The sequence below is a fragment of the Astatotilapia calliptera genome, chromosome 8 (assembly GCF_964374335.1).
Source record: "Astatotilapia calliptera chromosome 8, fAstCal68.1, whole genome shotgun sequence".
Lineage (NCBI taxonomy): Eukaryota > Metazoa > Chordata > Actinopteri > Cichliformes > Cichlidae > Astatotilapia > Astatotilapia calliptera.
The window spans coordinates 28,587,848-28,605,398 of record NC_137429.1 but is presented as its reverse complement, the minus strand read 5'-3'; the positions used below and the strand labels follow the sequence as shown (position 1 = coordinate 28,605,398).

General features: G+C 39.4%; 2 protein-coding genes and 1 long non-coding RNA gene across 11 annotated transcripts in view; 2 read left to right on the top strand and 1 right to left on the bottom strand.

The window, feature by feature from the left end:
• The window catches only part of LOC113027774 (rho GTPase-activating protein 23-like), a 74,107-nt gene extending 71,269 nt beyond the window's left edge, over positions 1-2,838 (top strand). For 5 of the 8 annotated variants that reach the window (XM_026177571.2, XM_026177570.2, XM_026177568.2 and 2 more), the window contains 2 exons: positions 388-419; positions 505-2,838. In XM_026177571.2, coding sequence (XP_026033356.2) covers positions 388-419; positions 505-1,365 — 893 coding nt within the window. In that variant the 3' untranslated portion in view covers positions 1,366-2,838. Of the gene's footprint in view, positions 1-135; positions 161-387; positions 420-504 lie in introns of all 8 variants that reach the window. The other 3 variants (XM_026177574.2, XM_026177573.2, XM_026177572.2) reach the window with 3 other exon arrangements.
• Positions 2,839-4,149: 1,311 nt separating this feature from the next.
• On the bottom strand, positions 4,150-15,540 carry acbd4 (acyl-CoA binding domain containing 4). Its single transcript, XM_026177576.2, has 10 exons — positions 15,307-15,540; positions 14,604-14,722; positions 12,454-12,574; positions 9,422-9,506; positions 8,310-8,430; positions 5,929-6,026; positions 5,662-5,842; positions 4,801-5,006; positions 4,606-4,653; positions 4,150-4,484 (listed from the first exon to the last, which is right to left on the bottom strand). The coding sequence occupies exons 2-10, from the start codon at positions 14,677-14,679 to the stop codon at positions 4,365-4,367; spliced, it is 1,056 nt and encodes a 351-aa protein (XP_026033361.1). The 5' UTR covers positions 14,680-14,722; positions 15,307-15,540; the 3' UTR covers positions 4,150-4,364.
• Positions 8,426-11,652, top strand: LOC113027779 (uncharacterized). Of its 2 annotated transcripts, none has more exons than XR_013910850.1 (2): positions 8,426-8,940; positions 10,663-11,652. It is a non-coding gene; the product is annotated as an uncharacterized LOC113027779 (long non-coding RNA). The 2 variants fall into 2 exon arrangements; XR_003273132.2 differs by lacking the exon at positions 8,426-8,940 and adding an exon at positions 8,959-10,417.
• Positions 15,541-17,551: the final 2,011 nt, after the last annotated feature.

Here is a 17,551-nt window from a genome sequence, read left to right as displayed (position 1 = left end):
TTCTGTAGCCTCATCAACTGACAGCATTTTTCTTTCTCAGCAGACCTCTGTTCTGTTGTGCTTGTAGATACTGACAATGTTTCCTACTTTTTCCTCTGTTCTCTTCTTCTGGGCCTTTCTGTGCTTTTTTTCTAGCTGAGACAGTGGATCAACCTCTTCGGTAGGACCAGGTCTTCCTTTCTGTGTGTTTGCTCTTTCTTTGGATTCATTTAACCATTTGTGCTCTTTCCACAACTATTGTTTTTTCCAACATCTCCACTTTGCCTTTTTGAAAGCAGCTTGTGCTGTGATTTCTCTTTATTTACATGTTTTTATATTTTGTGACCATCCTAACATTACTACCATCCAATGATGACATTAACTAACTTACTTTTTCCTTTCTATCAGGTTCCACCACCAGCGATTCTCTTAAGTTAAAGGTAGGTGCTAATTCTTGGAATAGGATATCACATTTTGCAATAGAAAAAACATAATTACAAATACTTACAAGTGGTAACCTTTCAGCTTTCCTCTGCATCCAAAAAAGATCCGAACACCAAGTCCATCATCGCTGCCGTCACCCACAAACATAAAAAAAGTCCAAGTATCCACACGGTGAGCAGAAACACTGATGAGATTTCTGCGCACGAACCAGCCAAAGCCAGCAACAATGGTGAAGGAGGGGTAGGGGAAAAAGAAGAAAGAGGAGAGCTAGATGAAGTCGAGGGAGAACAAACCATCCTTAACACTGAAAAAAGGATAGAGGGAAAGATCTCACGTGTAGGAGGAGAAGAAGCTAAAGCAAAAGGAGCAGGCAGTGATGCAAAGATGTCAAAAAGGAGGAACAGCCAAAGAACCAACTTACCACCATCACAGCTTTATCCAAATAGAGGATCTGACTCAACCCGTCAGATCCACACCGCATGCTCAAAATCACCACCTCTCAGGAACCCTCCTTCCCATTTTAATCACAGTCTGGCCAGAGGATATCAGACCATTCCTTTCTGGGTATTACCCACCAGGTCACGCAACATCAGCAGCCAGAGTGGAACTGCTCAGCACCAGTCAGCACCAATCTGCTATAGGAAAACTAGAGGTGGGAGGACAAGGGCTGTGTCCATGAATCTTGACCTTGAGCTGGGCAGGAATGAGGATAGTGTAAGAGGATGTAGAGATGATAGGGTGAAGGTAGTCAGAATGACTGAGGGAGAGCCAGGTCCCAGGTCCCTACCTCACTGTGCACAGAAGCTTCCCTCTCTCATCTCCTCTTCATCAGGATGGATAGATCAGAGTTCCTCAGGACATTCCACTGTCATCCTAAGGAGATCAGGCCTAGACCTGCAGGACAAGCTGAGAGCATGGCGTCGCCACACAGTGGTAGTTTAACCAGTCTGTTTCATCCACACTAATGAATACCAAGCACTTGGCCTTTACTCACTAACACTGTGTTGCACTTGTCCACAAGCAGGAAAACTGTCTCCAGAATATTCTATTGGAGATGTAATGTGTCATTGGAAAAAAATGTCATTGTGTGCAATTGCAATGTCATTCCAAAGTGACAACAATAATGCACGGTACTAGGATCTTTATCTTATTTTCACATACTGCACTCCCTCCCATCTGCTGCGGATTTTTCTCTCCTACAAACATGGTCAGAAATAAAACTGCATAAAATCAAATCAAATATACACTTCTTCAAAAATGAGGAAGAAAATAGCACTCCTGACAACAACTGATGTCATAGACACTTCATATAAACCATATAAAAGATGGAGGCTAGCTACATTAGTGAGAAAGCTGCATTCATAATCTTGTGAACCAAAAAAAAGTCCACGCACATCTTCCTCTGTCAATGGAGCAGGTGCAGAGCTGAAGAAATGAGATGAAGAAATAATGGTTTGCACACTACAGAACTCTAGATTCATTATTTATTGCATGCAATAAATAAAGAGGCTGTAACCTTTTGGAATGAAAACCTACAACAGTATAAATGTAAAAGTGCTATGTGGTACCACAGCAGACATTTGAAATTTAGCTGAAGAGCTGTTGCTGCTCTAGTTATAGCAAGTCACAGTAAAGAATTCATCTTTGTTTTTCTCTGCAGCCTGACTCTGAAATAACTGGTGTTCCTTTTGCCTTCTGGTTTTGACTAATCGCCACTCTTAGTCTCTCGCTGTATGATTGGACTTTTTAGACTAAAAAAATACTTGCATGGTCAAAACAAATACAAATATGCAAACCTTAAGTGTACAGTAAGACTATTGTGTTTCCCAGTATGTGTGTGTGTGTTGCATGAGGAGGGCCAGAGCTATAATAAAACCTGTTTCGTCATACGTTTTCAGGGCAGCTATGTGAAGTCATGCCAATTTTTTTGTGTTTTTTTTTCTCTGTTTGTGTAATCATACAGTGTCAGCAGTGTGCAAACATGATAAATATTTGTTGTTTGTCATATTGTGAACTCATACTTAATGTCAGTGTTACAGAGACAAGAAAGCAGCTAAAAGCAGCAAGCAAACCACGTCCTTAAATCCAAAACCACACAGTCTCATCTGAGTGATGTTAGCTTTTTGTTCTTTTTCACAGCTTCGGTATTTTTTTGATTCCTTCCCAGAACTTGAGTTTTGTAAAAACAAGTTTCAAGAATGAAAAATTGGAATGGTTATAAAAATGCGTGTGACCTAAACTGACATTAGCTGTGGTCAAACCAGACTCCATGTTTGTATATCTAGAATCCGTCTGTCTTCTCTGTCTGTGCCCTGGTGCATGTAACTCTGTACAAGTGTTGCAAAATTGGTCCACGCAAAGTCTTGTTAACCTGTGTATATAAATATTATACATATTAAATTATTTGTATTGAAACTGGATTAGTAATATTTGTGCTTCAGTAACTAAAAATAATTGACCTTTAATAAAAAGGGCAGCTCTATTTATTTCATAATTCGGGACAGTTTTCTCATCATGCTGGGAACTAAGAAGCACTGCATTTTTTCTGTCTCAGAAAAGTAAAGAGGGGAAGTGAAAGCTTACAGTAGCAGTTCGAGAAATTCCAAAAAGATACTGCCCAGTTGCAATGTGGGAGATGTAGGATTGGGCACTCTTCCAGTTTACAACACATTGGCCATTGAAGACCAAATGTAATGAAGGATGATGATGATTGTATTAGTCCAAAATAAAAAAGAGAATGCTCATACTTTACTCATGTTTGTCTAGAAAGGAAACAGACTGAGGCACCAAATATACAGTCAATCGAAAATAAATGCTTCTCAGCTTAAAGGCAGGATCCATAGATTCATGGTAAAATGAATGAAAGAAGAACTCGCCCCAAAAAGCCCTGTGCATCTAACTCCATACAAAATCCAACATGTTTATTGTTCATCTGGATGTAGCATCAGTGGGAGAAATGTTTTCATCACTCTTGCAAAGCTGTGATTGCAGCCATTTGGAGATTTTCTTACCTGAATTACATCCAAAATCCATTTTCTTTCACTTCTGTGGAGCCAGGTCTTGGTGGGCAGCAGCCTAAGCACAGCCACCAAGACCTCACTCTCCCAAGCCACCTTCAACTTATCTAGGGGGACACCAAGGCATCCCGAGATCTCTTCACCGTCTCTTGGCCTCGAAACACTTTGCATTGGATGCGCCCTTGTGAGATGCCCATACCACCTTAACTTTTTTCCCGCCTTAGACCTTGTCATACTACATATATAATAACTGAAATAACACTAATAGAAATGAAAAAACAAACACATAAAAAGAATCATATGAACAAGAGAAGCCAAAAGAGAATTTATGGAAATCATCTTGGGAAAGAAACATGTTCATAATTTTGACTGCAAACGCTGCCAGACAGGATTTCTTAAAATAAAAACAAAATAAAAATAACAAACTTTTTGAGTGATCTAAGGTTCTTTAGACACTTCCAGTAAGACTGTAGGTTCACAGTGTAATTCACATTTAAAGTGAATTACACTGTGAACCTACAGAACTGCACATAGAAGGGCGATTCTTCCACTGTCTCTGTTTGTAGCAATACAAACCGACTGAAGCATACCACCTAGACTCCTCTACCTGTTTCATACCTGTATGGGTCTCTGTGTCACCTCTGCCTACGACTAAGGCACTACATCCTGGGGCACCCAGAGTGGGAAGGCTTAAGGGAGATCCAACAAATATTGAACAATATTTTATTACAGTTATTGAAAAATGTGCCAAGAATCATATATAACACATTTATAGGATGCTCGTAAATGACGTGATATTTTTGAAGGATGAATCCATGGTGAGCATCAAATCACATAATGATGTAGAGGATAACTTCTCCCCATTAAACTCCTTCACAGATATTGTGGACTTGTTCACTGGTCTTACGTTGAATATCAGCTGCTTCATGAAGACATGCGACTTTTCTTCCTCAGCAGGTAGACCAGACCGTGAGCAACAAAAGGCCACAGCAGCAAAAAGACGACAGTCTGCCCAGACATGTCAAACGGCCACGACATCTGTTCCTAAGGGGTGGGGGGCAAAATCCCACAGCACGTGAGAAAAAAGCCTGTGACCACATGTTTGTTTACATGAGCATGCATGATAGGACGATATTCTTTGATGAGTACAATCAGAGCCTGGTACCTGTTGTGGTGAACACTGCAGGTGTGATCTCAAGTCTGAATTGTGAGCCTGCCACACACAACACAGCAGTAAACTGAAATGACTCCCAAACTTCAGGTATGTAATTTCCTGTAAGCCTGTAATTAAGAGCTTTTATCCTTTACATTTTACGGTAAAGAAAGTACACTTGAAGTGTTGGGACGTAGGAAAGCTTACGTGTGTGGCAGCAAGCCTCTCCAACACTTCCAATCTGTCCATCACACTCCTCATGTCCTCTCTGAGCCTCTGAAGAGCCAGGATGATCTGCTGTTGTAGGTGAGCCTGATGCAGCATCTCTGCACCACCTTCTGAACCGTGCCCTCCTCCACGTCCATGCCCACTTCCACCACCTGGGGACCACCCCAGACTTCCCTGTGGAGCACCTGTGGACCATAACACTTCAACTGTCTCTTTATTCATTGATTTATTATAACAATCTTTAGGATAAGATGTTATTTCATTGCAACGATGGGTATTTCATTTATACCTATCGTGATTCTCCTGAACGACAGGATTCGCCACAACAAAGGTGCATGACCAGACAACACGCCACAAAACCTGGGCTGCGCAACACATGATAACATTTAGCTGTGTTTTTCACAACAGAACATTTCTGTGATATCTCTTTAGTAAATAGCTGATAATTCTAGCTCTTCTAGTATAGGCCTTGTTGATAAGTTATTATGTCAATCTTTAAAGAGCAGCAGCTTGTATCGCACAAAACTACATGACTTTGACAACGTCATTGTTCTAATGAGCTCATACTAACTAACAAGAGTGAACTGCATCCAAGGCGCTTTATACAACTTGCATTAACACCCATTCACGCCCACACGAACCCTTTTTATCTATGTGTGTGATTCACAAATTTATACTCCAATGGATGCATTGGTGTCTTGCCCCCTGGATCAGGGGGCCACCCAGGGATCTAACACCAACCTTCCGATTAGTAGATGACCTGCTCGATCTCCTGAGCTACAGCCACCCGGTTTATCCAATAATAAAATTAACGCTTTTAGAAATTACATAGCAGCTTACGTTCTCTCCAATCACGCTGAGAAGTTTCTTGCCCAGTGTGCCGACTCCTCCTGTCTGGAGCCATCCCATCCTCTGCTCCTTCTCCACCTTGACCTGCCCCAACCTTTCGGCCTTGCTTCTGGCTTTGAGCTGGAGAGGACTCTAGGGGCACGTGGTCATTATAAAAGCTGTCTGACCGGGTCTGTGAGCAGACACAGTTAATTCAGTTAGTTAATGTTTTCTTAAAATTAAGACATTGTGTTATTAACTGGCAGATGTGCCTCACACCTTGACGTTATGGAGCTCCAACGAATCCACTGAATCAGAGAAAATTTCACTTTCTGAATCACTGGTGAGCGGCATAACCTCCAACACTGCAGATTCAGCTGCAAGTAAAATCAAATGTATTCGTGTTTGTGTTGGTTTGCTGGGTTTAACAGGCATTTTGCTGGAACCAACATCATGACAGGAAACACATTTTCAGCCCTAATAGAAAAAATAAAAAATCATTTGTGGAATCTTTTAAGTGAAAATGGCAAAACAGAACTTGATTCTTCACTTCAGTTTATAATACACAGATAATTATTTACATTTATTTAGTATTTAATAAATTCAGAGATTTAACTGTCTACACCATCACGTACAGATTAAAAGCTTTTGTAAGCAGTTGAGACTTTTCTGCTTAAATATGACATAATACACCAGATTTTCCCACAAGCTCTGAAGTAGAAAAAGACAACTGATTAAAGAAATGTAATCAAATTAATACAATTAGCCGATTCCTGTACTAGAGGTCCAGGTTAATGTCGAAGGATTAGTGAGAAAGGCCAGGTCCAGTACCCCACTGTGGGAGAAGTGAGCAGGACGAGCACTTGTAAGGAAAATACAACGACGATCTGTGATCAGATCAAGGATTGATTGTATGTGAACAAAGGTTTCGCTCTATAACTGGTTTATAATTGATTTAGAGTCCAGCCCAAGAGCTGCCTGTCTGCCAGACAGTTTACCTTTGACACTGTTAAATTTGGGTGAAAGCTTTTAACACCTGAACCGGTCATATGATGATATATCCATAATAACCACATAACCCCACTGTACTTACAGTGGAGGCATTAAAGGATCCACAGAGACCAGACTTCGCTCCCTCACTGTTCACTTTATTAAGACCAAGTCTAAAGTTTGACTTATTAAAGTCCACAATTTGCACAGCTACATTTTACAACTTTAGCTACAAGGCAGAAGCACTAGTCTGTCATGTCATGTCAGGTCCGTACAACCCGCAACTATTGTATTTAGCCTGTTCAGCACCATTGAGTCCTCCTGTGCATTTCCAGCTACTTTTTCGCCGGTTTTTAATTCCTTAGGAAAAGAATACCAATCATCGCCTCATAATAACAAATAATAATCATAGCATCAATATAAGGATCCACAAATGTCAGCAAATTCCTAGAGGGAGAAACTATTGGAATGGAAAAGTACTAGAGGGACAAATATGTTTGCATCCCCGCAAAAAATGACGACAAAAATGAACGAGGGGAAAAAATTTTAATAAAAATATTTCAAGTATTTTCTTTTTTTTCAGCTGGGACCACAAATAAAACACCGAAACATGACCACACAATAATTAACACATAATGCACCAGCACTAGCATACATGCTAGGAACAACGTCACTCACGTAGATTACGTCATAAATTCGACAAAGCTTCCCCCCAAAAGTCAAAATTAGGCCAGAGGTATCAGATCCTTACATACCATTACATATGGTACTCCTGACATGCTGACATACGGTAACATACACCCTGAGAATCATGCAGAAGTCACTAGAGGTGTTTTTATTAAAGCTATTTATTTGGTTATGCATTAGGGCCACAGGTTTTCAAAGTAGGGCTGTGCGATATGACCAAAATCTCATTTCCTGATATAAAACATTTCTCATCCCAATAACGATATATGTCACCAAATATTGCATTTTCTGTCAATTCTGTGAATCCTGGACAACTCGACTTGAAGTGTTTTCAGCTGGGCATCATGTATCTGGAGTTGAGTGTTTTGACCAATGCATTAAACTATACAATTTTAGACATAAGTTGTAACGGTAAGTATGTAATTAAACTAGTATTTAGTACACGGCGTGCTGCGGGGAAAGGCCTGCTCTAATGTTTGAGTCTAAGGTTTAATTTGAGCACCTGTCGGCTCTTTTTTGCTTCTCATCCATAAACTCTCTCCACACTCTTTCACGTGATTCTTGCGTCGGTGGTTAAAGAGGTTTGTCGTGTTTGAGTCTGTGGTGGGGACCGGTTTGCGCCATAATTTGCAGATTACAGTTTTCTGGTCCGTGTCAGACTTTTCATAACCAAACCATGTCCATGCTACAGAGGTAGCCACTCGTTTAGAAATAAGGTGCTCGATTTGTTTTGACTGGTCCTTCTGTTTGGAGCTAACTGGTTCTGGCCATGCTGGTATCCTCTGTGCCCCGATGAAATAATATTGCCGTAAACAGTGTATTTTGCAACACCATGAAACAAATGATAGTGTGTAATTTGAAACGAAGTACTAATGGCTTCCTATCTGAAGCCATTAGTACTTAATAACTTATTAGATTCTCAGTAGCTGAACCTTTTAACCCAAACCTGTAAGTGCCTCATTACACAGAACGTAATCACTGACCTTCTCTGAGTTTCAGCAGTGACTCTGGAGGTCGGGGCATGTCATCAATGAACAGGTAGAGAGGCTCAAAGTATTTGAAGAGTGAGGCTGTATTCTCATCAATGGGCATGGTGTCAATGACCTACAGGGACATAAGAAGACTTAGAGATCAGGAGATTCATTACTTCACTGCAAGTCCCTGAGACATTTAAACAGAAGCAGATTTTTGAGTGATCAGTGAGAAAAGACAAGTGCTATAAAAATCCCAGTCCATTCTATTAACTCTGGTATGGGACTGTTACTCCTTATTACCAGATAACTAGAGCCAAAGTAGTGGTAACGTCTCAGCTAATTGTTTATTCTTGCATCCAGTTTCAACATACATTGTTTAACCCACATAAAATGAGGGTACCTCTTTAAGAAACGATAGAGGTGAGGAAAGATGGACAGCCTGCCCAATCAATCAGAATAAACAGGCTCCAGTATGTTTCAACCAATGGGAAAGCTGCCTGCTGCTGTGTGTCCCACCCACCTGCTCTGTGTCTGCTGCCCTGTTATGTATGTAGTCTCGTGTTGGCTGGAGGAAAAGAGTGCTGCACTGTGTAACAGTTGCTACTGTGGAAGTTCATCTCATTCTTCATCCAACAGTAAGGTAAGAGTTCAAAAACAACATATCTGTATTATTATTTACGGTGAAATGTCATATTACTGTTATTAAAGGGTAAAAAACATACCCTGTCACATTATTTAGAACCCCGCATTCTGACTGAGAGACACCATACAATTGTCTTCAAGCATGATGCACTGAGATCGGTGCACACATACTGTATGTCTCAGTTAGTTTTTGTCTGTTTTGCACTTTATTTTTAAATAACTGCATTCATTTGAATTGTTTTGATAAATAACTGTTGTATATGCAATTACTTTACTTGGATTGCTTGGTAAATTTCAATGTTTTCATATTGTCTTTGGAAAAGTGTTTATTATGCAATTTTCTTGTCTGTTTGACATAAAGCACCAAATCCTTCCCTTGTAGCAGCTAAAAAAAAACAGCTAAACAAAAGCAGGCTGTTTGGGAAGCCTCTAATTAACTTGTGTGAATTTGCTTCTTTACATGTATAAAATAAATGTACCTCCTGTGCAACTTTCTTCATCTCGTCCACATAGGCAGCCATGGCGCTCTCACTACTCATTTTTCCCAGTTGGTTCCATGCATCCCTAACACAGATAAACAACTTTTGAGTCACTGGAAGAAATACACTTGACGACAGCATATCAGATGACAATGTGGTTAAAATCTTATCAAAATGTTTTCTAACTTTGGAATTACAATTATTAGAAACTTTGTAATTAGTAGACAATATCAGTAATTTTAATATCGGCAATTTACTTAACAACATAAAACAAAGAAAGACGTTATTAATCAGTTGGACAAAAAAACTTCTAAAATTCAAATTTTAGCAAGATTTTTAATGCGAGACTATGTCCTTTGTTATTTTTAAGTGACTTGATTACTTGGCTTGTTTTTTTGTTTTTTGCTTTTTTCAAAGTGTGTGTCTGCCACCAAAAACTAACCTGACTACAGCGACTTCCAAGTGCATAAAAAACATATCAGAAAAATTGAATTTCTTTTATTATTTCATTTAAAATTGTAAAATTTCATATACTCCATTTTTATTACATGCAAAATGAAATATTTTAAAGCCACAGCAAGAAGGTCCAGAGTTCAACTCCACCACCTGCCTGGGGCCTTTCTGTGTGGGGTTTGCACGTTTTCCCCATGTTAGTGTGGGTTCTCTTTGGGGACTCTGGCTTCCAATCCAAAGACTGGGAAGAAAGCCTTTCTTCCATTAGTGGATACTTGGATCGGATTGGCTCGGCTCGTGGTCCTCCACCTGCTGCCTCGCCTGTACGCCAGCCTTTGCCATGGTGAGTGGGTGTCACCCGCCGATCTTCTCACTCTCTCGCCTCTCCGCTCCTCGCTCCTCCACCTGCCACCTCACTCACTAGCGCTACCACCTCGCCGTGGTGCAGAGGCTCCGTCATTCAGCGTTCCTACTGTCACCGCCAAGAGGAGGCAAGGCTCTCGCCACCACAGTTCTTCTCATTCAGAGCAGCAACTTCCAGTTGTGAGTGAAACTGACTTTTTCCCTCCTGCTCGCCACAAATTAAGACAGATTAAGACTTCTGTTTGCTCAGCTAAAGAGCCACTGACTGTTTGTTGTAAACCTGGACTGGACTATCAGATAAATGTTCATCATCAACCTGCTTCCAAAAAAATGCTCCACCATGTCAGTCTGTCATTAAGGACACCTGCACCTTTAAATCCGATTATTCCTGTCATTCTGTTTCTATATCCACACCTGTCTCTCAGCCCGTTCCTGCTCCCAGGGTGGCTTGGGCCCTGCCCTCACCTGTTCCTGAGACCCAACCTGTCCCTGCACCCGTACCTGTTCCTCAGGTAGGGACAGCTAAGGTCCGGCCAATTCTTCCACCTGTTACGGTGCCAAGGGACAGGCGGCCCAGTCCTCAACTTGAGCTCCAGCCACAGCATCCAGAGCCAGCCGAGTGCTCTGCTTCGCCTCAGCCAGAGGTTCCCACGCCTGCTGGTCCTGCTCTGTCTCCAACAGAGGGCTATGCCAAGCCACGCCGCCAGTAACCTGCCAAGCTGCTAGAGGCATCCCATCATCGCCGCCGGTCTACAGTGCAGCATCTCTTGTGCTGCCCTCCAGATCAGCACCGGTGCCACCGCTGGCCAAACAGTCGCCTGCCTGAACTGATTTGTCTGTGCCGCTGGCCATGCGGCCACCCACATGAGCGGATTTGTTTTGGATGTTTTTTACTGCCAAAAAATGAATGTATTTAGTTTTTGCAGTACTGTATGGAATGTCTATGTATAAAGGTCACTACACTTATTTATATTTAAAAGGCAGGACAGTGAGTCAAAGATTGATTTTAACTGGTTGTTTCAACAGAACTTGCCAAATGTAGTGAGGAAAACCCTACATGTGGCAACTTTGGTAAAATAAACATTTTTCAACAGTTTTTGTTTGCTCACAAAAAAATGTTCATGTTATTTAAAGACTCGGTGTGCACAAGATCTCCTTTATTTGCTGCAAGGCAGAATCTGTATAACCCGATTCTGTTTAATGGAACATTCAACATCATAATTCTGCTATAATTATAGAAGCTTTAAGCAAATTTAAAATGGAAGCTGTAAATGAACAAGCTTCAATTATCCCTGCTCCCCCTGGTGGATACACAGGGGGAGCAAAATCTCATTTTCCTCCTGTCTTTCAGTAATGTGTAATGTTTTGAATCACAGTATTTTCCTTTTAAAAAAAATAAAAAAATACAGACATCATGCCTTTGTTCTATAATGCAACATTTGCCCACTCACTATAATTGTGGGCAATTTACAGAAAAAACTCACTTGATTAAAACTGTTAAATCAGAATATCAATCACACAGTAGCTCATATTGGCTCATGATCTAGCACAACTCAAATTCTATTGCCCATAAAATGACAAATGTGACCTTGACCTTGAGCAAAATTTTACAGCCACAGAATGACTTTTGTTAAAGTGATTCAGATCGACTTGTTTCAGATAGTTTAACAACACTGACTTTTGTTGATTTGGTCTGAGCTTGCCTGGCAGTGATATCTGGTAAAGCAGATTAAAATATTTACAAATAAACAAATCATTAATGTATAATCAATGCATAACCATCAAAGTGAAATGACCTGATTTATTTATTTATTTGCATCATTTTCATGATGCGTCTACCAAGAAGTCATTGATTCGTTGTTAAAGTGGGTCCAAATATTTGAAAGGTGCTTAATGTAGATAATAATAATGTAGATAATGTAGATAATGTAGATTTTAATTAAAAAGAAATTAAAAATTAAAAAGAATAATTAAAAAGAAAAGCTGGTGGATGGAAAATTCGGGTTTTATATCACTGACCCATTTATACTGTTTAAATAGTAATTCCTTAAAAATTAAATGAAATATTATAATATTTGATATTTTTTGTGGTCGGCAATAATGATTAATATTAAAACAGAAAATTTCAAAATTAAATTTTCACTTTCTTAATTAACTGACACAAAATATTGAATTACTGAATTTTTTGGCATGCACATGTGTATACACACACCCACCATTTGTAGCGGCCCACTGGGTCCCAGAAGCCAGGCCGAGGCACTGTACAGGGACCACACACTGCTTGCTTGTACAGACTGTAGAAGCGCAGCATGACCTTATAGGAAGGCCGGTAGGAGCCTACAAAACAGCACAACTATTTGTCAGGTTTATTTCTCCACTCATCAGGACTGGACACCAAACTATACTACATCAATTTATAATCAAGGTCCATTTAAAAAAATACAGCCCTTTTTTATGTGCAGCAATACATACAAAATAGAAAGAAAATGGAGAAATGATAAATACTCTTTGTTAAAATCACTGGTTATCCAGCAGGTAGTACAGACATGTACTACCTGTCTGTACTACCTGCTGGATATCAGATCATATAATGCAATATCCTGAGTTTCCTTGTTCCGAGTACTGACATCCTTTTCTTGAGTGTAATCAAATATTTCTTCTGGAGACTTCTTCAGTTCCATTTATTTGGTCTGGTTGGCAAAGCTTCTAGGATGAGAGGTGAAACGTCTTCAAGGAAACTTAAACAAGTCCAGACACTTTTCTTTCCAAGCTCCTCAGATTGTAGGAATTGCCTAATAATTGATGCTTCAATTTTAAATATGATCAACCTAACTCTATTAATCGGCCACTTGCCTTCCAACTGGCAGTAGTTAAAAAGCGATTACTTGATCCAGCTGCCAGCCTTCCTTTATCTCAAAAATTCTTGAATGTAGTTGTAAAACACCTAACTTATTTACAGAGGAATGATTTATTAATTTATTAAGTTTCATACAGGTTTCAAAGCTCATCACAGCACAGAAACAGCTTAGTGACGGTAACAAATGATCTTATAAGTTCTGAAAGTGGACTCTGTGTGTTTGTTCTGCTAGAGCACAGTGCAGCGTTAAGTAATGCTGATGACAATATTTTATTACAGCAATCAGAGAATGCTGTTGGTACTAAAGGTACTGCGCTGCATTAACGAACTCAAATTAGTTCATGTAATTGGAGAGTCCTCTTCAAGCACTAAGATTAATTATGGAGTTCCACAGGGTTCAGTGCTAGAACTAATTCTGTTTACTTATGCATGTTTCCCATAGGTAGTTTTATTAGAAGGCATTGCAAACATGTTCAATGCTATGCAGATAGCAGTTTTATCTGTCCATGAAGCCAGATAACACAAAGCAATTAGTTAAACTACAGGAATGTCTTAAACACAAGGACTTGGATGACCTCTAATTTTCTGCTTCTAAATTCGGATAAAATTGAGGTTATTGTACTCGGCCCTAAAACTCTTAGAAATATGGTATCTAAGCAGATTCTTACTCTGGATGGCATTACCAGGAACACTGTGAGGAACCTTGGAGTCTTTTTTTTAACAGGACATGTCCTTCAACGCACATATTAAACAAATATGTAGGACTGCTTTCTTCCATTTGTGCAACATCTCTAAAGTTAGAAATATCCTGTCAAAATGATAATAAAGAATTAGTTCATGCATTTATTACTTCTAGGCTGGACTATCACCACATTCACGTCACTTATTCACGAGGAGTCACCAAAGCAGGTGGACATGAGGGGGAGGGAATTTGAAAAGACATTTAAGGAAATATTTAGTCAACTTGTATGCAAAATGTGTTCAACTGAATTTTACAGAATGAACACTGTCCTCCCCCGTGTAATTAATTCTATTATACCGTGTTAAGAGCGGCACTAAGTGTAGTTCATATAATAAATACTATCTCAAAAAATGATTTACTATCAAAAATTCATCCAATAGTGAATCCATTTGAAACTTTTGCAAAATTGTAAACTTTTTAAACTGGTGCTGTGAAACTTTTTTCTTTTAAATGAGCGCAGGTGAAACTATTTATGAGAATTTTTGGGAAAATGAGAAATACTGAGAGTATGACAAAAAAGATGCACACGACAAATATGAAACTCGGCTAAATCTCTACTGAGCACGTGCTCTGTGGAGGCAGGACACTCGGAATTCTCCTTTTGGATCTCTAGTCAAGGATCTTGGATCATGTGTTTCTGGTACAGTTCATTCCTACAAATAAAATACCTACATATATGCTATTGTAACAATAGTAACACAATATATGTGATTGCTCAACAGTCCTCAATTACGTGGAACCAGCAATGACTGAAAGATTCCATGTACCGTTTTTGGGGAGTTTTTGGATGACATCCACTGCAGCCTGAAAGCGTTTCTGGTGATCAACCACAGGCTCTATCATGGCTGGGACTGGTATGACACAGGAAGCATGAGTGGAGCTGTAGCTGAGGGAGAATATGTACACAGATGTGGAAGTAAAAGTATAAGGAAAAAGTCATGAGAGTGAGTCAAATCCAATATTAACAAAATATACCGTAAGTCAAATTAATCTGTGACTCTCTGGGCATTTTTTATTTTGGGGGGTAAATTAATTCAGTTACTAATAGGTAATTAGGTCATAATTAATTAATGCTGGCTATTAATGTAATGTTGATATTTGCCTTGACCCCTTAGCACGAGTGAACACTAGTCACTGATTATAATCACAATGCCCCCTCTCTGCTCCGATGGTTATTGGAATAAAGTATTGTTACTCATACAATGCGCAAATTCACTGATGAGAGCACTGACAGGACCAGTGGTGAAATGTAGATTAGAGCATTTACTGTACGTGTACTTTATTTAAGTTTAAAGTTTACATGTGTCACTCGTAACTTAGTAACTACTTTTAATGCTGTTTCACTTGGTAATGCATTTGCTGGAATTTTCTGATAAATATCAAATTCGTTTGATATGTAGACAGCGATATACAGTGCTGCTACAGTGAACTTTGGCTGCAAGCGAGCTTAGTATGAGTTAGCTGTCTTACCTTACTGACTACGTCCTGCCGCTGTCCATGATCACACCGGAGAAAGACAGCTCGGCAACCTCGGCCAAAAGACTGACAGAGCTGGCAACAAGACGAAGCTTGCTATATCTTGGTCTACGCTGACGGTAACGTTTGTTCACAAAACTGCTCACTAGCCACCTGCCACAGGGCTGACCTACCGTCAACTGCAGCTACTCACCAGTCTGCGCTTTACACAAATGACTTCCGTGTCAAATCACGTGACAATGAGGGCGTCCTCTCTTCCTACTGCCTGGTAGCTCCATACTGATTATGGGCATACTGGACATCCTTTGTCCAATAGATCCACTATCCCTCCACTTCACTAAACCATGCCTCTCTAAATTTGTATCCAAACCGCGGAAATCCAACCTGAGCTATCCCAGTGACATACCTGTTTCTTTTCTTGTCCATCCTGCTCACTCTCAATGAAAATCTCTGCTTCCACCCCTTTTACCACCATCATCTCCGATAATAATATAGTAATAATAGTTATTATTATTACTATATTAGTAATAGTAAAACTATTAACTACTAAAAGTAGTATATATATATATATATATATATATATATATATATATATATATATATATATATATATATATATATATATATATATATATATATATATATATATCAGAGGTGGGACCAAGTCATTGTTTTGCAAGTCTCAAGTAAGTCTCAAGTCTTTATCCTCAAGTCTCAAGTCAAGTCTCAAGTAATGTCAGGCAAGTCAGAGTCGAGTCTCAAGTCACTGGTGTAAAAGTCCAAGTCAAGTCACAAGTCTTAGAACATTTTTTCAAGTCAAGTCTAAAGTCATAAAATTAATGACTCGAGTCTGACTCGAGTCCAAGTCATGTGACTCGAGTCCACACCTCTGATATATATATATATATATATATATATATATATATATATATATATATATATATATATATATATATATATATATATATATATATATGAATTCTGACAGTAAATGCTGCCCATACATATTAATGTATGGCACGATAATAATAATAATAATAATAATAATAATAATAATAATAATAATAATAATAATAATAATAATAATAATAATAATGTCAATTTCAAGGAACATGTTATGACAAACATTTTCTTTACTTGATTATATTTGAATGATAAAAGTTCCATCCATCCATTCGCTTCCGCTTATCCTTTTCAGGGTCGCGGGGGGCGCTGGAGCCTATCCCAGCTGTCATAGGGCGAAAGGCAGGGTACACCCTGGACAGGTCGCGAGTCTGTCGCAGGGCCAACACACAGGGACAAACAACCATTCACACTCACATTCACACCTAGTGACAATTTGGATTAATCAATTAACCTATCCCCACAAGCTGCATGTCTTTGGACGGTGGGAGGAAGCCGGAGTACCCGGAGAGAACATGCAAACTCCACACAGAAAGACCCCGGCCTGATGGTGGAATTGAACTCAGGACCTTCTTGCTGTGCGGCAATGATAAAAGTTACTTTACTTAAATGGGACTGATGTTTACAGGCTTCAGTTGGTAAAATCTGAGTCCTCTACCATCACTTCTTCCACTGCGGATGGGATTAATCAACATGGACACACAAAGTGAACTAATCCTGCTCTATAACCGTTTATGAAACAAAGTAATCAATAAACCAAAATATTTTTTTATTGTCGTTAGCATTGTTTAAAACATTATCCTGCAATTACGAAATTAGTCTAGGAGGCATCAATTTGCATCCATCACTTTCATGTATTGCAGTCAACCCGGGACATGCAGCCCGATTTGTGGATTAATTATTATACAATAGCCCTCCGCTGCCCTAACAGAGGACTGTGTTAAGGATCAGCTTTAGGGCTGATCATTAACATCAGTGAATGCATCACTTGTACCGTGGTCCCTTTTAAAACTGGATCTTAGTAGATGGGGCGGACGAGGAAATCTCAAATTTCACGTCTGTCCACGGTCTATAATCCGTTTAAATAATTTTTGCTGTCGACTTCACGAAGACATCCCCGGAAATATCGACGTGTGCTTTCAAAACAAAGGCATAATAAGGTCCAAATCACAGATTTAGGTTAAAAGCTTCAAAAAATATTATTTCTGGTAAGGTGAGATAATACATGGGAAATACGAATAAATAACTAATGTGGCATCGTGATTAGGAAACGTTCACCTTGCAGTTCTGATCAATTTAAAATAATGCTTCGATTATTTAGTTAATCATGATGAAT

Coding starts and splice junctions, on each gene's coding strand:
- acbd4 (XM_026177576.2), bottom strand. CDS start 14,679: ATGATAGAGCCTGTGGTTGATCACCAGAAACGCTTTCAGGCTGCAGTG. Junction 12,575..14,603: donor CCAAAAACTCCCCAAAAACG/GTACATGGAATC, acceptor GCTGTTTTGTAG/GCTCCTACCGGCCTTCCTAT. Junction 4,654..4,800: donor AGAGGCTTGCTGCCACACAC/GTAAGCTTTCCT, acceptor TGTGTGTGGCAG/GCTCACAATTCAGACTTGAG.